At 45.1% G+C, this 22,953-nt stretch overlaps 1 protein-coding gene across 1 annotated transcript in view; it reads right to left on the bottom strand.

The window, feature by feature from the left end:
- Window positions 1-22,953, bottom strand: part of COBL (cordon-bleu WH2 repeat protein) — a 346,405-nt gene that overhangs the window by 292,541 nt on the left and 30,911 nt on the right. Inside the window, exons 2-3 of the mRNA XM_068973146.1 lie at window positions 8,307-8,411; window positions 4,967-5,484 (exon numbers count right to left, since the gene is read on the bottom strand). Of these exons, the coding sequence (XP_068829247.1) occupies window positions 4,967-5,484; window positions 8,307-8,411 (623 nt within the window). The remainder of the gene's footprint in view (window positions 1-4,966; window positions 5,485-8,306; window positions 8,412-22,953) is intronic.

Genomic DNA, 22,953 nt, shown 5'->3' with positions numbered 1-22,953 from the left:
CGACTGAAGACAGCAATAGCTGATTCACTTTATTTTACAGCAGAAACTAACAATATTGCAAAACAACTATATCTCAATTAAAAAAAAAAAGAACCAACATCATCAGGTCTTGGAAACATTACCATCATTAGCTTTGTATAAAAGCAAATGAAACCATACAAAGTACAAGCAAGAAAAACCCTGAATACTACGGCTGGGAGAGACAAGTAAAAAATAAAGAATTATGGAAACATGAAGGAAAAGTGATAAAGTTGATGACACTGTCATCAATTCAGGTACTGAAAGCCAGCAAGTGGTCCTGGAAGATGAACACTCCAGTGACAAGGTGAAAGTGAGAAAACAAAGGTATAAGGTGGAGGGGGGTGGAATTTGCTTAAATGAAAATTATAAATAGTAAAAAGGTATAGTATCAATATGTCAATAATACAAATCAATATTAACTAGGTTAACTGCAGAAAAAATTACAAAGATGAAGATACACAAAAACCTTCAGTGAATCATGAAATACCAAATCTATGTTCTGTTACAGTATTAAGTAACTGAAAAACAATTTACAACTAAAATTATCCAACACATACAATCCACAGACTCCACAAGTAAATGCAGATGGGGAGAGAATAAAGGGGTGCTGGAAATACACATGTAAACACCCTGAACACTTTTACTTAGCTCAGACCTACATCACAATCAAGTGTTCCTATGTTTTAAATTTGCACAATTTCAATCTAAACACTACTTTGGTGTCAAACATCTCTACTCACTTTTAAAACTTATGACCAATTACAAATTTAAATTTAATAGCAAAGCACAGAAGGCCTAGAAACCTACACTACTCATCGGTGCTCAGACAACCCACAATCACTGCTTTCCTAATAATTATGGAAGCCCTTTCAAGTGTTCACAAATTATCACTTCACGTCCCAGGTCCCAAATTAAAGAGGCCACCAGACCCAGACCTGTGTGCTCGTGGGGGTGTCACTCGCCTGGACCTACCTAATAATAATAATCTGATCCGCTGGCACCAGGAAAAGTCAGCCAGCGAGGGAAAGAGGTGGAGCCACAGGCTGCTGTGCCTGGTACAAACATCTTCACACCAAATTTAATCACATATTAGCTTCAGCTCCATCACACAATCACTGAGAAATACTTACAATGCTCTAAGCTTACCTGGTATTGTAACAGGGGAATATTCAACTTCTCTAATGTATTAAAAAATATTAAGAAAAACTATTATTACAAAAGAATAAAATTCTGAGATCTTCTCTCCAGTTTATATCGAATAAGAACGAGTTTTGATGTCCTTAAATGAACTACTGACTTAAAGAAGAGCTCAGAAGTAACATCTTAAAAAAAAACAGCTCAAATTGAATGGGAAAATTTTAATGTAGCAAATAATCAGGCAGGCTGTCATTTTTAAGGATATAAACACACTTTTTAACAGGTAAGCCAAAAGCCTAGAAACCTTAAAAAAAAAAAAAAAAAGGCCCAGAAGCCTAAACTTGTTTTAACAGAGCACACCTGCTAATATTTCACTATCTTTGCATGCTCGTGAGAGATAAGGTAGAGAATGACAAGGTGGCCACCCAAGTTCACGGTCAGGAGTAGCAGGCCTCCCGTACTTAGCGGTATGTTCGGTGTCTACAGGACTCAAGAAGCTCAAGTTACCCACTTCGATTAATCTCTTTGAAATTATTTCATTATGTTCTTATAACTTGATTAAATAATGACAAATTTAAGCAGAGAAGGGAATACCAGCTATGTCTCCAGGGAGCACACATTCTGGTGAAACTGACTCACAAACTTTCACTGATATTTACACAAGCATGCTTCTGAATGAAGCCAATGGGCAAAGGCACCAGCTGTTTAGACATTTCATGTCACTGGAGACTATTTTATCCTACAGAAATACGCTTTTCCACCACAGGGGAAAAAAAATTAACTACTATCCTGCCAAACTCACCAATATGCTGCCCCTTGTTCCTACCACCTCCAGTGGGAAATTTAATCCTGTGTCCATAACCAACTACTGGGATGTGGGTGTATGCATGCATGCCCAGTTGCTCAGTCATGTCTGACTCTTTGTGACCCCATGGGTTGTAGCCCACCAGTCTTCCTATTGGAGTGGGCTGAACTAGTGGGGTAGATCTCACAAATACTCAAACAGATAACTAAAAGTAAGCCAAAAAACTTTGCCTTAAATGGACTTGGAGATATTTTAAAACTTTACTCAAAGGTAATTCACCTTTACTTGCATTCTAGAATATTCCATAAATTAGTATACCTCAACTAAGGTCTGAAATTTTTGAAAAGTCACACGGTCTGATTGGTTAGTTTTTGCCTATGTCCTCTTTCCTAAAATAATACTTTTCCCCAACAGTTTTAAATTAAGTGAGCCCTAAGATATGGTTTTAATGAAATTACTAGTAAAAACCTAAATTCCAGTCCAAATAAAATGTATACTTGTGCTCTCAACAAAGGTAACTAATAACTATGTATTAATAAATTAGGCAGACATACAGTCAGTGAGTTTACATTCACTAATGTCTCTGGCCCTTCAGTAATTCTCAAGAAGGACTGTCACACACGTTATTTTATAAGGTGACATGTCCTTAATTCAGTGTCCCCCATCCAGCCCATTTCTACATAACACAAGGCAAAGCGCCAGTCTCAGTGAACAACAACAAATTCATCACATCAGTCATCTGCCATGGTGTGGAAAAGTAATAGCTTAATGAAAGTGGGATTAGATAACCAATCATGGCAGTTATCAGAGAAAAAACATATTCCCTGGAGCATGGAGCACGTGGCAGGCATTGCCTTATTCTTAGGCAACAGATCAGAGGAGATGGTAATTTTGGTGAAGAACCAACAGAAGCTGACTGCCACCAATAATGTACCAAAGCCAGAAATTCCACATCTGTATCTTTCCTTTCTGATAGGTAACCAATACACCCAAATTATATAAAACATTCAAAGAAAAACAAACAAACAAAAAACCCCAAGACCATTTCTGCCCTCTGATTTTAAGCATGCTGCATTTGGTTGGCGTCTGTTCACTAAAAGGTACGAAAACAAAAGATACAATAATTGAGAATAAGGGATTTTAAAACATTATGTCTGTGTTTCTTGGTCAAAGATGTTCGTATAAGACGATAGGAGGCTCTGCATGTGAGTGTGACGAAAGAGTCAAATGAATCAAGACTAACAATCTCAGGTTTGTTACCGTATCCACAGCAAAAGCCCCTAGTCTCTGCCGGAGGGCTTGGACGTGAAGGCCAGAGGTCTGCAAAGCACCACGAACCAGACTGGGCGGGGGGTGGGGGGTGGTGCCTGACTTTCTGCTCACACAGTACCACCCTGGAAACAGTGTCCCAAGTTTAGAATCCCCATTTCTTCTACAGTCAGATTCTTTTAAAGAATTTTACAAGTGCTTTTTGGAGACAATTTTGCTGACCTCTTAAATGTTTGTTGACCTCTTAAATGTTTGCTGACCTCTCCAAATATAAGATAGTTTTGCCAAAAGGGTTCCGGTCTCCGTAAACAGACTCATTAAACAACCTCTCCAATGGAGACAGATTAGCAGCAATTCTGTTTCACATTTCTCGATGTCATTTTGCGATGCCCACTACCATGAAAAAGGACTTTCCACATTTCTTTTCTCTGGGGGAGATTTGTTTGTTCAAAGGGAATTACATAACTGCCAGTAAGCGCACAGCAAAAAAAAATTTAAAAAGTTCCTTTTAACATTCCTCAGCTTCAGGATTATTTGATTTGCTAACCTGGCTCACTTTTTCCTGGCATTAAAAGCAGAGTTAAAAAAGAAAGAGGCAGTTTTTGAAAACCTTTTGCGCACTTGGGCAGCACCGCAGCCTATGAGTACGCGCGGGCAGGATGAGTCAACGGGACACACTGCAATGAAAAGAGATTAGTTGTCCCCAAAGCTGCCTCACTGGAGACCAGTTGCTAGAGTGGAACGTGGGGCCCTTCGGTAAGCAGGTGCAGGGCCCACCCCAGGCACTCATTCCATTCGCAGGACTCATCACACATTCGCTCCAGGCCCTTGAGACAGCTCGCAGGTCCTGGGTGTGCCCCGCGGAGACACACTGCCCCGCCAAGCCGAGCGCGCGACCCCTTGAGCGCTGAGCGCAGGCCACCGGGCCCGGCGGGGGTCCTGCACAGCTCAAACTCCAGCTCGGGATCTGGTTAAAGAGCAGGGTTATTTTTCTTATATTACGGAAGTTATTCTTTCAGCGAGTAGAATACGAACGTGACCTGTAATCCCCACACACGAGCTTTGGGATTAAAACAGACCCCGCAAAGGTTTGGGCAAAAGGATCGGCCACGCAGGCAGGGATGGGAGCTCCCACTTTAGTGAGATGCTGGGGTCCCCGGGGCGGGCTCGGTTCACTTGCCAGTGCCCTGTACCGGGGAGCCCCGAAAAGTCAGCCAGGGAGGGGAGCAGCAGAAAACCTCCAGGGCAATGCCCTGTACACAGCCTTCCCGAGACCGCGGCACCCAGGCGCCTCTGGGTGCTCGGACCCTGTTCCCCTTCCTTTTGTGGGGAGGAGGAGCGGACGGTGGGGCGCGGTGACAGACTGGAACACAATCACCCAAGGGGCAAGTCAGAGACAGGGCTGGGGGCCCGGCCGGGTCTCCGCCGCCTTCCTCCCCTCCCGCAGGGGGAGCTCTCGCGGGTGGCAGGGAAAGTTCGTGGGGCTCCGCCCGCGGGGACCCCCAAAAGGGAGCGCACAATCCCCAAAAGGAGCGCGCACACAAACGCACACACGCGAAAAGCGCCGGGGCCGCGGACTGACACTGTTACCCGGGCAACGACCTGGGCGCACAAAGTACACAACTCCCTTCCCCCGCCGGGCGCCGGCTCGCGGCCCCGAGAGGGGCGCCCCGTCCCGAGCGCACGCCGCGCGGGCGCCGGCGTCCGCGGCGAGGGGAGCCCGGGGCGGCTTACCCGGTCGGGGGCTTGGCCGCCGAGGCTCGCGACGCGTCCATGGAGTCTGCGGCGAGGGGGGGCGCGGGCGGCGCTCGGGCCCCGCGAGTCAGGCGCTCGCAGCCGCCGCGGCCCTCATTCGCTTTTTGCGCGCTGACCCATCGTCCTCCGTCGCGGGCCGGCGGAGGACAGCGGCCCGGCCGGAACGGCAGAAGGGGCTGGAACAGACCCAGGCGGGCGGGGGCGCGGGCCCGCGGGGAGGGGCCGGCGCGGGGCGGGGGCGCCGGGAGCAAGGTGCGCCGCGCCCCCGGGAGCACCGCCCCCGCTGCCGCGCGCCTCCGGGGCGGCCGGCTCTGCCAGCGGCGCGCGTCCGGGGCGGGGGCCGCGCCCGAGGAGAAGATACCCGGTTCGCCGCCGCCTGCTTCCCCGGGCCTCTGCTCCCAGGAGGGAGGGCCCCGGTCTCCTGGCGCCTGGGGGTCCCGGGAGCGCGCCGCGCGGCGTCGGGGAGGAGCTGCGGTAGGGGAAGCACCTGGCAGCCTCTCGGGCCGGACGAGGACGAGGTGGGCGGACCGACGGGGGGACAGAGGTCGGAGCACTAGCAGCGAGCGGTGTCAGCCTCGCCGCCCTGGAACCCAGAACCTCCTTCCGGGCACCGGCTCTGGTGCGGTGGGTCTCTACGTGCGTTCCTGACCTGCCGCACCTGGGAACCTGTTAGGAAGGCAAATTCGGGCTCCACCGGGTCAGGTATTGGAAGCTGTGGGCGCTGGAGCCGGCGCAGCCTTGCTCCTGGGAGCTGGGGTGGACGCACGCTCGAGTTTGCCTGGTTGTTAGACGGGTGCTGCGGTCGCGCTGCCGGGTGATGGATTCGAGGGGCCGCGGACAGATACGCCAGCACAGGCAGCCCACGTGGGGCCCAGAGCAAGCCAGCCAGAGACCCCAGATCTTCCGAGCTTCACCTCACACTCCTTCTAACCCACCCCAAAGCCACAAAAGGGATCTGGGCTAGTGCGAAAGTCTGATTTACAAAAATGACTCTTCCGTGGGGTTCCAAGGACTAGGATAGAATATGAGTAAGTGAGCTTGCAGTGATGGCTGTTGGAGGAGGCGTTCCTTTGAGTCTAAAACTAGGATGAGGAATCCAGAGGCCTGCCTGAGCCTTCCTCCCGCTGCCCTCCAGCTTTCCCCTTCCTCCGGTCTAGATACAGAATGGGAAATCCTTGCTGGGACTTACCTACTCAGGCCCGGGTGCCCACCCAGAGCGCACAGCCTCAGAGCCCACCACGCTGCAGCTCTGCCTTCCCATTCTGCCCATCTCAGGCATCTGCCTGGGATGCTCTGCGGTGTCATTTCCAGTTCCACCTGTGGTCCCTGCTCAGATGCCACCTCCCCAGGCAAGCCCTCCAGGAGCACTCTGTGCGAAATACAGGCTTAGTATTGCTCTGCATGTCCTGAGTTATTTTTATTCTAATAATTTATCTATTTTTATTTAGTATACATTTTAATATATATTTTTAAATATAGATTTGTTGTTTGCTTATTTTAAATATTTGTATTTACAAATAGCTGTTTATATTTTCCTTATACATAAAATTTTGCTTCTATATATGAATGTGTCTGTGAACTTTGTTTATATAAGTAAACAATTACAGGTGCAAACATTATAAATCAATGGAATATAAATATCTATGCCATATTTGGCACATTTTGTCCTTGTCTGGCCATCTGCCTTCTCCCCTAGAATGTGATCTCAGTGAGTGTTGGGCCTTTGTCTGCCGCATGTATCATTGGACCTCCAGCATTTAGGACAGTCTGGCAGGTAGACGGGGTGCCTGATGAATACAGGGTGTGCTGAATGAATGAATCTCCTAATCCTCCCCCTCTAGGTGTGGGGATCAAGGACTCCTCCTCAGGATCTCTGGGTCCTCCTTACTCGGGAAGCCACGTAAGAAAGGGCAGCCTGGGAGTGGCTAGAGATCCCTGTCTGGATCCTGCTGAGGGTGCAGGAGGAAGTGCAGCTCCCTGGAAGGCCTGGAAAGGCCGCAGGAGGAATTGGGGCAGTGGGGAGAAGGAGGAATAGCCCAGTGTTCCCAGTGGAGAAGGGGGTCAAAGCAGGCAGCTGTGTCTCAGGGAGGCAGCATCCGGGAAAGATGAATAGGAGGCAGTGTCCCACCTCCAGTCTGATGTTCAAATTGCTCTAGAATAAAGGCCCAGAAGGACCCAGAGCCCTGGACACCTCTGATTCCAGGAGGGCCACCAGGCATCTCAGACCCTGAAACCCTACAGGCACATTTATTTAACCAGGAGTGGAGTGAAGGATGAGGACTGGTGAGAGATATCATGAGGAGCAGGGGGCAGGATCAGACTCGCCCCAAGAATGATGGGCTGAGCGCCCAAGGCTTTAGGGGAAAGTTGGGCCAGCCTGGCAGCCTCCTGGGTCAGCTGGGGGGCCGGTTCTCTGTTTGCAACCCAAACTTCCTTTACTGTGCGGATCCCTGCAAAGCCACCTGCGTAGAGATGTGGTCCAAAATTGTGCAGCCCACAGAATGCTGTTGATGTGGTATGTTAGTCACTCAATCCTGTCCAACCCTTTGCGACCCCATGGACCACAGCCCACCAGGCTCCTGTGACCATGGAATTCTCCAGGCAAGAATGCTAGAGTGGGAAGCCATTCCTTTCTCCAGGAGATCTTCCCAACCCAGGAATCAAACCCAGGTCTCCTGCACTCCAGGCAGATTCTTCACCATCTGAGCCACCAGGGAAGCCCCAGTTCAAAGGATATTTCGCAGTATCTGCCATATGCCCAGTCATTGTGTGAGGAGGGGAGCCAGCTGACCACTTTGCGTTGGAGCCAGACTGAAGTGCCAGGCGGAGGCTTGATGCCTCCAGACCCAGCGTGGGAACCGCAATAGGTGCGGGCTAAGAGTCTGAGGGCAGGGGCTCTGCCCCTGTGGCACCCTGAGCAGGACAGGCTCCTGGGTTTGCTTATGGAGCTTCTATAGCAAATGCACACTTGCGTGCAGGGGGAGCAGGTTTCCCTGCTGCTCTTTTCCTGCATAATCTGTTAAGTTTCCCTGAATAAATTAGAACCTTTGGAGATGTTAACTATCATTTAGTGTCTTATTTGGGGCATTGTAAATATCCAGGGATGTGCTAATAAATCTTTTAAAATGGCACCAAAAAAAAAAAAAAAAGCCCCAATTTGAAGGCTTTGTCAGTTTTTGTTGTGACTGCTCCCACCCTGGCCTTTCTCAAACTGCCGTCACCCACCAAGAGGTTGCTGAAGACAGGGTTGGGGGTGGGCTCCCACACATTGGGGCAGCCACCCCATCTCACCTTCCTAAGTATTGCAGGAAAGCTGTACCTTTGCTGCTTTGCTGCGTGGGGCATGGCTGAGTGCCTGCTCTGAGGCCTGCACACCACTCTTGGTGTTGCTGTGCCAGCTGTCACTAGCTGCTCCCAGCTCTGGCTGCGGATGGCCACGAGGCAGCGCTGGATGCAAGGAGAGGGCGCTGGCCCTGCTGCTGTGACCCAGAGTGTGAGGCCACCTCGAGATCTCCCTTTCCTTGCCCTGACGCTACCTCCCTGCTTTGCTGCTATGTCTGCACCCAGAGCTCCCCTCTCCCCTTGGCAGGAAAAGCCCTCAGTGCCCACTCAGCCCATGCAGTCAGCCCTGGCCTCCAGGCAGGGTGCCTGGAATACCCAGAGTCCCTCCAGCTGCTTCGCATCCCTTTTGAGGAAAAGAAGAAGAATGTACATGAAACAAACTCATTAGGAGGCAGCTCCGCTCAGATTGGGGCTTCCCAAACTAGCATATACCCAAGATGCTCCTGGGAATTGTGTTAAAATGCAGCTCCTGCTCCAATGGTTCCAGAGAGTCTGCATTTCCAACAATTTCCCGGAGAGTCAGGGGCTGCTGCCGCAGGGAGTGAATGCGCTGCTAAGTCACTTCAGTCGTGTCCAACTCTTTCAGACCTGTGGACTGCAGCCCGCCAGGCTCCTCTGTCCATGGGATTCTCCAGGCAAGAACACTGGAGTGAGTTGCCATGCCCGCCTCCAGGGGATTTTCCCAGCCCAGGGAAAATGTCTGGGTTGTGTCTCTTGCCCTGCACTATCAGGTGGTTCTTTACCACTAGCACCAACTGGAAAGCTAGGGTTTAGAGTCAAACATACTCACCGTAACCTAACTATAGTAAAATCACTAAGGATGAGTCATTTTTCCTTCTAAACTTTTGTTTCTGCCTCTGTGAAATAAAAGTCACCAGAGGCAAATCCAGGTTTTCCAGGTCTGATCATGCAATTTTAATATAACACGGGGAGCTGCGTGCTTAATTCAGCACAGGAACTAAAGGAGATCGGCCCTGAGTATTCATTGCGAGCGCTGATGCTGAAGCTGAAGCTCCCATACTTTGGCCACCTGATGCAAAGAGCCAACTCATTAGAAAAAGACCCTAATGTCGGGAAAGATTGAAGGCAGGAGGAGAAGGGGACAGCAGAGGGAGATGGTTGGATGGCATCACTGACTTAATGGATGTGAGTTTGAGCAAGCTCCGGGAGATGGTGAAGGACAGGGAGGCCTGGCGTGCTGCAGTCCCTGGGGTCACAGAGAGTCGGACACGGGTGACTAAACAACAACAGGGAACTATGGTCTGTATCTTGTACTAACCTGCAATGGAAAAGAATCTGAAAAAGAGTGGATTTATATATACGTGTAACTGAGTCACTTCGCTGTACACCCAAAACCCTGTACATCAACTGTAAGTCAATAAAAAAATTAATTATATGAACTAACAAGTAAGTAAATTACATGAAAAGTAAGGGTAATAAATACTAAAAAAGGGAAAAAAAGCATACCAGCACAGGGAACTATAGTCAGTATCTTGGTATCTTGTAATAAATTATAATGGAAAAGAATCTGAGAAAGAATAGATCCATATATAAACATGTAAAACAGTCATTTTACTGTACACCTGAAACACTAAATCAGCTATACATCGAGAAAAAAATTGTACACACGTAAGTAAATTACATCAAAAGTCAGGGTAATAAATACTAAAAAAGAAAAAACCAGCATACCATATGATTAATACCAATGTAGATAGAGAACTGCATATGACTTTGACTACAATATGGACTGAGTTGTCTCCTCAAAATCCAGGTGGAAGCCTTAGTCCCCAGTGAAATTGTTTGGGAATGGGGCCTTCCGGAGGGCACCGTAGATTCAGTGAGTTCATGAGGGTGGGGCCTTGGCTCTATGTCACTGGTGTCCTTTCAAGACGATCAGGCTCCAGACCTCACTGTCTCCCCATGAGGGCTCACATTTGCTTCAGGCTTGGATTTAATCATTTCTTTTAGGATGGTAAGTTATTTAAACAGAATGTATTTCACCTGAGACCATTAACTGACAACAGTAACTCAGAAACACATTGATGTGGTGTCCTTGATTTTTACTGAGCTGGAATCCCCACGCCAAGTACAGAATCCAGTGGTCATAGAGTTGTCTGGTTATACGCAGAGGTGCCCAGCCATCCCCGCTACCTAAATTCATAGCATGGTTATCACTCCAAGTAAACCGTATGTCTGTACGCATTTTCTCCCTGCTCCTAACCCCCCTCAGAGTCACTCACCTTCGTGTCTTTATGGGTCTACCTACTTAGGACATTTTGTAGAAATGCACTCATGAAATAATATGGCCTTTTGTGTCTAGCTTCTTTGATTTATTATGTTCAAAGTTCACCCATGTTGTAGTGTATGACAGAATTTCATTCCTTTTTATGGTAAAATAAGATTCCTGTGCTTGGATAGACCACATTTTGTTTATGAACATGTAAGTGGTCTCACATTTTGTCTATCATGAATAATACATCTATGAACATTCACATAGAACAACACGTAACGTGGGTACTAGGGTTCCCAGCCCTTCTCACAGTGGGACATGTGAGTATAATTTACAGTTGGCCCTCCACATATGAGGGAGGGCACTCTGTATCCAAGCCTTTGCATCAAGCATTCAACCAACTGTGAACTGTGTAGTACTATAGTGTTTACTATTGAAAAAAATATCAAAGAGTTTAAATCCATTATGTGGACAAGTTTTCATTTTTTGTGTATTTCTAAGAGTGGAATTGCTGACCATATGATGACTCTGGGTTCGACCCTAAGAGAAACTGCCAAATGTTTTTTACAAAGTGGTTGCACCATTTTCCAATCCCACCAGCAATGAATGAGGGTTCCAGTTCCTCCATATCCTCAGCAACATGTGTTAATATCTGTCTTTGATTCTAGCCATCCTAGTGGGTATGAAACATTATCTCACTGAGGTTTTGATTTTCATTTCCCTGATGACATGATGTTGAAAAACTTTTCATGTGTTTTTTTTTCTTTTGCTATTTGTATATCTTCTTTGGAGAAGATGTATATTCAAGTTCTTTGCCTATTTTGAAAGTTAGGTTGTTTGCCTTTATATTTTTGAGCTGTGAGAGTTATTTATATAATCTACATGCAAATCTCTTATCATGTATATGATTTGGAAATGTTTTCTCCTTTGGGTTACTCTTTCACACTCTTCTTTTTAAATCTAAGTATAGTTGATCTATAGAGTTATTTTAGTCCCTGTTATACAGCAAAATGATTCAGTTACACATGTGTACACATATTCTTTTTCATTATGGCTTATTACAGAATATTGAATACGGACCTTGTGAAAAGTGAAAGTTGCTCAGTTGCGTCTGACTTTTTGCAACCCCATGGACTGTAGCCTGCCAGGTTCCTCTGTCCGTGGAATTCTCCAGGCAAGAATACTGGAGTGGGTAGCTATTCCCTTCTCCAGGGGATCTTCCCAACCCAGGGACTGAACCCAGGTCTCCTGCATTGCAGGTGGATACTTTACCATCTGAGCCACAAAGGAAGCCCAAGAATACTGGAGTGGATAGCCTATCTCTTCTCCAGTGAATCTTTCTGACCCAGGAATTGAACCGGTGTTTCCTGCCTTGCAGGCAGATTCTTTACCAACTGAGCCACCAGGGAAGGCCAAGACCTTGTAGTTTACCTGTTTTACGTATAGGAGTTTGCATCAGCTATTATCAGACTCCTAATTTATCTCCCTTCCCTTCCCTTCCCTCGCTAAGAGTTGGACATGGCTGAGCTACTTCACTTTTTTTTCTTTCCTTCCCTTCCCCTTTGGTAACCATAAATTTGTTTCCTATGTCTGTTCTTTCACACCCTTGATGGTATCTTTTGAAGCACAGAATACTTTATTTTTTATAAAGTTCAATTTATTTTTCTCTTGTTGCTTGGGCCATATCTAAGAAATCAGTGCCTAATCAAAGGTCTGTTTGTAGAGTATTATGTGTGTTTGTGTTAAGTCACTGAGTTGTGTCCAACTCTTTGTGATTCTGTGAACAGTAGCAAGGCCAGGCTACTCTGTCTATGGAATTCTCCAGGCAGGAATACTGAAGTGGGTGGCCATGTCTTCCTCCAGGGGATCTTCCTGACCCAGGGATCGAACCCATGTCTCTTACATCTCCTATATTGGCAGGCGGGTTCTCTAACACTATCACCACCTAGAAGCCCCTTGTAGAGTGTTACTCCTTCTTTTAAAAAATGACGGTGTATTTTTTCCAAAGGAATAATTTATGCATGAGGCCAAGCACAGGGAGGATTGGGAAGTGGCTTCAATGTGTCTTCAGAGATTTGAGCCCCCTCCTTCTGTAGCCTGTTCTTTTAACAAGGAACTCTTGAAAATAGCTCTTTGTAGCTAATCTATCAGAGAAGGCAATGGCAACCCACTCCAGTACTCTTGCCTGGAAAATCTCATGGATGGAGGAGCCTGGTAGGCTGCAGTCCATGGGGTCACAAAGAGTTGGACACAACTGAGTAACTTGACTTTCAGTTTTCACTTTCATGCATTGGAGAAGGAAATGGCAAACCACTCCAGTGTTCTTGCCTGGAGAATCCCAGGGACAGCAGAGCCTGGTGGGCTGCCGTCCATGGGGTCGCACAGAGTCAGACACGACTGAAGTGACTTAGCAGCAGCAGCAGCAAATCTATTGCTCCCTGTTAGCCCTAATTCCACCTGAGTAGCCGCCAGACCTTCACCCAAGGCACAGGATCCACAAAGAGATGTCAGGAAATAACAACTGAAGAAGACATGCAGGTCAGGGGTTCTGATTCACTGGAATTCTCAAGAGATGGAAAGGGTCGGAGATTTATACTGCTTCCAAACTCGAGAGTCCGTTGGTGGAATAGGAGCCAAGATAGGAATCGACAGAGATGGGATGGACCCACGATCGGATTAGGCATGAAGTGGTGGTTTCTGGCCTGTTCCTGGTGAGACCCCTAGGAGAGGATCACATACGCTGAGTCTCAGAATTGCAAATATGGGAAATGCCCCATCCCAGGGTGCTCCCCTCAGACCAGCCTCCAGCACCTGCCAGAAGACACGCATCTCTTTGTCCTCTCTCTTCTAATGATAGCTAGACAACAGGTATATACTGATTGAATTATTAACCATAGTCATTTGTTGTTGTTCAGTAACTAAGTCGTGTCTGACTCTTGGCGATCCGATAGACTCCAGCACGTCAGGCTTCACCGTCCTTCACCATCTTCTGGAGCTTGCTTAAACTCATGTCCATTGAGTCAGAGATGCCATCCAACCATCTCATCCTCTGTTGTCCCCTTCTCCTCCTGCCTTCAATCTTTCACAGCATCAGTGTCTTTTCCAATGAGCTGACTTTTCCATCACGTGGACAAAGTATTGGAAATTCAGCTTCAGCATCAGTCCTTGCAATGAATATTCAGGGTTGATTTCCTTTAGGATTGACTGGCTTGACCTTCTTGCTGTCCAAGGGACTCTCAAGAGTCTTCTCTAGCATCACAGTTTGAAAGCATCAATTCTTTGGCACTCAGCCTTCTCTATAGTTCAACTCTCACATTTGTACATGGCTATTGGAAAAACCATAACTTTGGCTATCTGGACCTTTGTTAGCAAAGTGATGCCTCTGCTTTTTGATACACTGTCCAGGTTTGTCATAGCTTTTATTACAAGGAGCATGCATCTTTTAATTTCATGGCTGCAGTCACCATCCATATTTATAGATAACATTTAATGACAGTTACTAGGAGCAAAGCACTATGTTCAATACATCAACAGCACTAATTACACAATGTTAAAGTGACCCAAAAGATAGGTACTATTGTTGTCCCCACTTTAGGGATGGAAAAATCTAAGCATCTGGGGAGTTAACTAAATAGCCTAAGGTCACACAGAGCAAGGATTTGAGCTCAGGAAACCTTATTAAAGACCCTATATTCTCCACCGTTATGTGAAGACGATTGCTCTAATCTATGTCCACCGCCCTATTGCTCTGTGACCTGTTCAACACAGAGGCAGTTGCCGGCTTTCCTGTTTGTCAGAAAATGTGTGCAGAACACACTGCCAAGTGGCAAATGGAGAGAATGTGTAGGTCTGGCTTTCCTACCGCTTTGCCACAGAGCTTGTATTTTAGCCGCCAGCTGTCATAATTTATCTCCTGGTGAGATCATACTAAAAGCTGTGTTCTCTCCTCACGCCTCATTAAGAGGAAGCATCTCTGAGTCTCTTGGTCAAGATGTTCAGCCCCTGAATTTAGGCAACATCACACCTACACCAAACCCACACAAGGATCACGCAAGTGGTTCTTCCTTGCATTGGTTTCTAGAAATGTGAGCCCCCTCAGGATATGCATCCTTGGAACTTTGATTAAAGAGGATTTTCTGACCTAGGCTGATGTCTGTTCTGACTTGATTTTTGCCTTTGAGAACTTGACAGGTTTTAACTCAACTGATGGTTCAGAACATGCTAGTTTACAAATAAGACTGTCTGTCAATGATACTTTGTTCAGTATCACTCATTTTGATGTCATTTCCAAAGCCAGAGCTGGAGTGAGCAGCATTTCATGTTCATTTATACTTTCCTGTATATTAAAAACTGTTATTTAACATAATTTGAGAGTGGAGGGATCCAGCCAAAGAAATATAATAATATTTCTAGATTTCTAATTTAGTTTTGAATATTAATGGTTTCTTGGGCTGACTCATAACCTCCTTCCCAAAGTGATAGTTTCATATTTTTCCTGTGTCTATGGGCTAGATTTATCAAGGAGAAGAAAGAGGAAGGAACAGGTTCTGTAATTTTGTATTCCCAACATTTACAATGCAGGATGGCTCCCCACCAGGATCTGCACTGGGTTTGCCTCCAGCGTAGGGCCAGTCTGGGGTGGCCACCAGGGGTCACAGCTGATGAGGAGTTGAGGAACCTCCTAGGAGGGGCTCACCCTGAGAATGGAGGGGAGGAAGCACAGGATTAGCCAGAGGGGAGGTTCTGTCATCAGTGGGGTTGGGGGATGTCTCTGAACCTCCCTCAGTGTCAGGATCCTGACTTGACTGGGTCAGACCTCAGGGTCGCTTGTGACACTGGCAGGTCTAAGAGGCAGCAGCATCTGAACCACAGGGCTGTGAGGTAGGAGCTCAAGAGAGGCCCTAACAGCAATGCAACCGAGGAGGACCCAGCACCCCACCAGCACCGAGGAGGGACAGAGCTGCAGAAGAGGCCCAGGGAGAGGGCACCACGTGTGCAGAGGCACCGATCCGAACAGTACAAGAGCACCCTTGGGAGAGTCCCAGAGCGACAGATGGCTGGGAGTGTTTTAGAGGTAATGGGTAGGAGCATTCTCACTTGCTACTAAGGCATTCTTTTTCCAGCTTCATTGAGATACAATTGATATACCACATTGTGTAAGTTTAAGGTGTACAACGCAATGACTTGATGTACACATATATAGCAAAATAATTACGGCTATGAAGTGAGTTAACATCACCTCTTATTGTTGCAATTTTTCATCTGTACATCTAATCTCTCAGTAGTCTTCAAATATGCAATTCAGTACCGTTAACTATTCATCACCATGCTGCATTGTACATGTTCAGAGCCCATTCATCTAATAACTGGGAATTTGGACCCACTGCCCTTGTTTGTTTCTCCTATTAGTTCTGTTAGTATCTTTTACATATTCAGGTACTTCAAGGTTGGGTGCTGGTTAGGCACTATTGATGAAAATGTTCACTTCTTTACCTTATCTTTGACTTTGCTGGGTCTTTGCTCTGCACAGGCTTCTCTCTAGCTGCAGCGAGTGGGGGCTCCTCTCCAGCTGTGGCGCATGGGCGTCTCATGACCTGGCTTCTCGGTGGAGCGTGGCCCTAGGGCATGCAGGCTTCAGTAGCTGCGGCACGGGGGCTCCTGGGTCTAGTTGCTCCACGGCACGTGGGAATCTTCCTGGGCCAGGAATGGAATCCGTGTCTTCGACATTGGCAGGCAGATTCGTTGCTACCGAGCCACCAGGGAAGCCCCGGACATTATTTTTGTGTTCAAGCTATTATAGCTTAAGAAACCTGTTACCTATACACACTACTAGATGTAAAATACTTGAGCGACAAGAACCCACGGTTTAGCACAGGAAACTCTGTTCAATATTCTATAATAACCTAACTGTAAGGGGAAAGAATCTGAAAAGAAAACTATACGGGGAAAGAATATATATCTATATCTGAATCACTATGTTGTACACCTGAAACTAACACAATATTGTAAATCAATTTAAATTAAAAAAAAAAAAAAACTTTAGAAAAAGAAAGTAGAAAGAGGAAAAGATCACCTCACCCATAAATAAGTACTCAATAAAGTTTGCTATCATACTTTGTATCAAAAAAAGAAACCTCAGGTAAATACCAAATCTTCAGGTCCCTAATGATGGAGGTGTTTGTACAGGGCTCTGGCTTTGTCTAGAATGACATTTCAGGAGAGAGGTCTCTGCTTCCTGTGCCTATTTTCACAACCAAAATTCACTATTTACTTGGCAATTTTTTCCATACACAAACAGATATGAGTAAAATTTTCATTATTCCCAAAAGTAGCTGCATATGCCTACTGAGTCAGAAACACCACAGCTGAATTGGGGCACAGCCTCCTGGGGGCATCCTCACCTGCCAGGGGATTCTATTTTGTGCTTCTCACTTGTACGCAGCAGAATCACACTTCTGGGCTTTTTTAAACTGAAAAAGCAGAATGGAGAGTGAGACCTGTGATACTCCATTGGATACACCAATGGAACATAGGCCTGTTGTGTTCCATTTCACAATCCCATTTTTTTTTTTTCCTTTTGCTTTAGTCCTTGAAAGAAAAGCAAAGATGGGGAGAGGATTCTCAGAGAGGCTTGGTGCCAACACAAACAGGCAGGTCGAACTGTGCAAAAATAACTCCTTCCCACAATCTCAGGTAAAAAACTCACCCTAGTTGAGGAGTCTCTCACATGCAGGTCACGTCTGGAATGTTTATGCCTCTATAAACATTACTTTCATTTTCCCGATTAATCACTTGAACACCACATGCCTCTTTGGCAGTCAGTCAACTTCCTCCATCTTCAGGACCTTACCTCTGTAGAATCATCCAAGAATCCCATAGGGTAAACAGGAGTGGGTGATCAGAGCTCTCTTAGCCTCAACGCCAAAGAAAGCTGGAGCCTACCCATGTTGTGATTGATTGCTGCCAACTTGTTCAAGTGGGGTCTCTGCAGACCATGGATGCTGGGTGTCTGATCCAGGCTGATTCCCCTGCACTGCAAGGATTCTCCAAAAGATGTGTGGTGACATGCTGGCCTTTAACCTCCAGGATGTCTTCTCAGGCACATCCCAGACTCCAGCGCATAGGTGTACTGGGTGGAGTCCTAGATTCTGAAGCAAAGGGGCTCAACTCTTCCTCACCCACTCCAGCCAGAGCCAGACAGTGGACTGAAGCCTCATGAAGAACAGTTGTTCTGCTGAGGTCACCTTCCTGAGGCCAAAGGCTCCAGCTTGTCCCACATTCACATAATTAAAGAAAGCGCCAGGCGATTGAGTGGAGTGAGAGGATCTCATTCAGAGGGGCTGACCTTGATCTTGCCTCCACCTAACCTTGCTGTATTCATCCTTTCTCTAAAGAAGAGAAGACCACAAAGCCACGTGCAACAGAGGCAGCCCAGCACACCTGGCCACAGCAGCTGGGCAACTCACCCCCCTGACGCTTGGGTAGAGACGCACACGAGCAGCGTGGAGGCACCTGGAGAGTGATGGGAGGCCCTGCGCCAGGAGGCAGAAAACCTAAACAGACAGGCAGTGGGAGTAAGAACATGGTGAGCCCCACCAGAGTATCGGACCCCTCCAGGGACCAGCAGCATGTGGTCCATTGGAAAATCGAAATACTGAGCCTTTTGTTCAAAATCCAGAGGAAAGGGCGGTTAAAGGTACTATCATAGAAAGCTATGCCCTTTCCTGAGGCCTCCCTCTTCCAACGTGTCACGGTGTTTTTCACTTGCTATTTAACTGTCATTCTAAGAAAAACAAAAAAATTTTAAACCATTAACTTGAATCTGACCACTCATCTCTACATTGCGCAATGCCCATTTTAAGTGGGAATACAACAGAAGTTAGCTCATACGAAGCCCAGTGGCACAAGCTGTATTCTGTAGCTGTACAAGCTTATGTATTTTTCTCATACTAGACCAGTGGGAATGGTGAACAAAACTAACACTGCTGTTTTTATTTTGCTTCCCAACACACACATACACTCTATTAATAAACAAGTGAGGCAAGAGTGAATGGAAAAGAAATTGTGGTTGCCCTATTTTTCTCTTTCCTTCTGTGTCATAATTTTCAGCAGAAGTGGCTGGCTGAGACATAGCTAGCCTAGCACGTGTAAATCAACAGATGCTCCAGAAAAGAGGGAAAGCTTACATATTTGAAGGAGTGGTAGATCTTCTGAGTCAGTCATTCCTGGCAGGGATTGTGTGTGTGTGGGTATTGCACAGGAGTGTATGTGGTTGAGTCAAGAGAAGAAGGAGAGATGGATTTGCTGTTGTTATTTACTCGCTAAGTTGTGTCTGACTCTTTGGCAACCGCATGGTCTGTCCCTGCCAGGCTCCTCTGTCCAGGAGATTGCCTAGGTAAGAACACTGGGGTGGATTGCCGTTTCCTTCTCCAGGTGGTCTTCCCAGCTCTGGGACTGAACCTGCATCTCCTGCATTGCAGGAGGATTCTTTACTGCTGAGCCGTCAAGGAACCCATATATATATATATGGTGTATAGTTTTAAGAAACTGCAAGGAACGTTCCCTAGGCAATGTCTTGAGCTCTAGAACCAGGAGGAATGCAAGCACATTTCCCAGCTGGAGAAATGGCCTCTCTAATCTGTCATCTAGGCTGTAAGCAGCTAAGAACAGAGCCACCGGCTGTGGAGACTCTAAGCCACTGGTCTGGAACCATTACCAAAACACACACACACACACACACACACACACACACACACACACACAACAGGTATATTTAAATATTTGTCAATTCAGAGGACAGGTTTAGGGGATATATTGGTGTATGTCATGGTGTTTACTATATTTAGAAAAGAAAGCCAGTACCTGGTAAAATCCTAAACCCCCGGAAGTGAGTGATCCAACGATGACGCCGGCCTCCAATAATCTCTCTGCCTCCTTTCCAATGGTCTAAACAGACACAAGTCCCACGTCAAGTTACCAACCAGCATTGCTCTCCCTTGCTACTCTTCAGTGGCTCCCACTGCCTAAAACTGTCAAGAATAAACATTGTGTGTACTGTCCAAGGCTCATTACTTTTCCTTTCTATTTTTTATTGGGATTGGATATGCTGGCCAGGCGATTCTGCTAACACAGTCATTCAAGGCTGGAATCCTGGGAGCTAGGATTTGGGCAGAGAATCCACTCTGGTACTTCAATATTAAATTTATTTAGATATTTTTAATGGATTTCCCTAGTAGCTCACTACCTGCAATGTGGGAGACCTGGGTTCAATCCCTGGGTTAGGAAGATCCCCTGGAGGACAGCATGACGACCCACTCCAGTATTCTGGCCTGGAAAATCCCGATGGACAGAGGAGCCTGGCAGTCTACAGTCCATGTGGTCACAAAGAGTCAGACATGACTGAGCAACTAAGCACATATATTTTAAAGCACTACGTGGACTATATCAAACATATTGGTGGGGCAAATACAGCTGATGATAGATGGCTTGTTTTCACCCAGGAGAGGATAAAAATGTTCTACTTTATCTTTCTTCTCATCACAAGTCAAAGAGAGCACTTTCCCCAATAACAGAAGAATTACATTCTGTCCAAGTGGGCATTAGATATTTAAGGATGAAAAATATTCTGAGTCATAAAATAAGTCTCAAAAAACATAAAATATTTCAACCATACAAAGTATGCTCTCTGAGTGCCTAAAAGTCGATTGGAAATCAATGGCAAAGTTAGTATCTGGGAAAATCCTGAATTTTGGAAATGAAATACCATAGATGGAAATAAGCCAAATCAGAAGTCAAAAGAGAAATGAGAAAATGTTTCAAATTGCATGAGAATAAAGATACACTGTATAAATTTTGTGTATCATCAGGATAAGAGTGTAACATCACTACAGACTGTACAGATACTGAGATAAGACATTATGGCCAACTTTTCACTAAGAGAATTGATAACTTCCATACAGGCAGCAAATCTGATGAAAGACACAAGCTGCCAAAGCACATTCAGAAAGAAATAGCCTAAAACTCCCAATGTCTATGAAAGACATTCAATTTGTAGCTAAAAATTTTCCCAAAAAGAAAATGCCAGGCCTAGATGGTTTCACTGGTGAATTTCAGAAAACAATTAAGAAAGAAATATTATCAATTCTGCATAAACTCCTCTGGAAAATTAGAGGAGAGACTGTTTCCCAAGTCATTGACTGAGGCTAGCATGAGACTAATACCAAAACCAGAAAAAGATATTACAAGAGAATTTAAAAAATAAATATAACTACAACCATCATCCCTCATGAATATAGACTTTAAAAGTCATAGCAAAATTTTAGCAAATTGAATTAAATAATATGTAAAAAAGTATGTAATATCATAAACATAGCCACCAAAGATATTTGTCTTAGGAATGAAACATTGGTTTAAGACAAAAAAATCAATCTGTGTTTTCACTGTACTAATAAAATAAAAAACATGCTCAATATCACTCATTATCAGAGAAATGCAAATCAAAACCACAATGAGGTACCACTTCACACCAGTCAGAATGGCTGCGATCCAAAAATCTGCAAGCAATAAATGCTGGAGAGGGTGTGGAGAAAAGGGAACCCTCCTAAACTGTTGGTGGGAATGCAAACTAGTACAGCCACTATGGAGAACAGTGTGGAGATTCCTTAAAAAATTGCAAATAGAACTACCGTATGACCCAGCAATCCCACTGCTGGGCATACACACCGAGGAAACCAGAATTGAAAGAGACACATGTACCCCAATGTTCATCGCAGCACTGTTTATAATAGCCAGGACATGGAAACAACCAACCTAGATGTCCATCAGCAGATGAATGGATAAGAAAGCTGTGGTACATATACACAATGGAGTATTACTCAGCCATTAAAAAGAATTCATTTGAATCAGTTCTGATGAGATGGATGAAACTGGAGCCGATTATACAGAGTGAAGTAAGTCAGACAGAAAAACACCAATACAGTATACTAACACATATATATGGAATTTAGAAAGATGGCAATGACGACCCTGTATGCAAGACAGGAAAAAAGACACAGCTGTGTATAACGGACTTTTGGACTCAGAGGGAGAGGGAGAGGGTGGGATGATTTGGGAGAATGGCATTCTATCATGTATACTATCATGTAAGAATTGAATCGCCAGTCTATGTCTGACGCAGGATACAGCATGCTTGGGGCTGGTGCATGGGGATGACCCACAGAGATGTTATGGGGAGGGAGGTGGGAGGGGGGTTCATGTTTGGGAACACATGTAAGAATTAAAGATTTTAAAATTAAAAAAAAAAACCATATAATAATCTCAATTAATACAGGAAAAGCATGTGGTCATATTCAAACATCCATTCATTTAAAAATAAACTAAAAAAAAATTACTCAGCAAGTCAGGAATAGAAGTGAATTTAACTTGATAAAGCGCATCTATGAAAAACCCACAGTTAACATTGCACTTAATGGTGAAAGAATGAATACTTTCCTATTAGAATCATAAGCAAGGCAAGAATACTTGCTCTAACCACCTCCATTCGACATTGTATTGGAGATTATAACACTCTAATTAAGTGGTAAAAGGAAAAAAAAAAAAAAAAAACCTACCCAGCTAGAAAGGAAAAGAGAAACTGGCTTTATTCATGGACTTAATTATGTTAAAATGTCTGAAGGACTCTATAAGAAAAGTCATTAGTAAAGTGGTTTTTGCAAAGTTGTAGGATAAAAGAATTTATATAAAAATTAAATGTAATTCTATATTCTGGAAACAACCAATATAAATGTTGAAATTAGTAAAATAATATCATTTAAAATAACATAAAAGAAGAAGTATTTTGAGATAAATCCCACAACAAAGGTACAATACTTGAACACTGAAATCCAAAAAGAGGTTAGAGAATTTAAGGAAGAAATAAATAAATGGAGATCCTTACCACGGCTAAGGGTCAGAAGACTACTATGCTAAGATGTCAATTTCCCCAAACCGATGTATAGATTCAATGGAATCCCAGTGAAAATTCTGATGACTTTCTTGTACAATTTGACAAACTGATTCTAAAGGTCACATGGAAATAGTCAGAGCCCAGTAGAGCCAAAAAAACTTTAAAAAATAAGAACGAGTTTGGAGAACTAACATTACCTGACTTCTAATTGTATCATAAAAGTATAATTATCAAGACATTTTAATGGACATACCTCTAAAGCATTTGCATTAGTATAAAGCTAGACAAACAGATCAATGGAACAGAACAGAGAACTTAGAAATACACCCACATGTATATGGACAACTGATTTTCAACAGCTGGACAATTCAGTGGAGAAAGGATCAACTCTTCAGCAAATGTGCTGAAACAAGTAGGTGCTATAGGCCAAAGGATTGCTTTGACTCAAAT

Source organism: Capricornis sumatraensis, chromosome 5 (genome assembly GCF_032405125.1).
Source record: "Capricornis sumatraensis isolate serow.1 chromosome 5, serow.2, whole genome shotgun sequence".
Classification (NCBI taxonomy): domain Eukaryota; kingdom Metazoa; phylum Chordata; class Mammalia; order Artiodactyla; family Bovidae; genus Capricornis; species Capricornis sumatraensis.
This window is presented reverse-complemented; position numbering and strand designations above follow the sequence as displayed.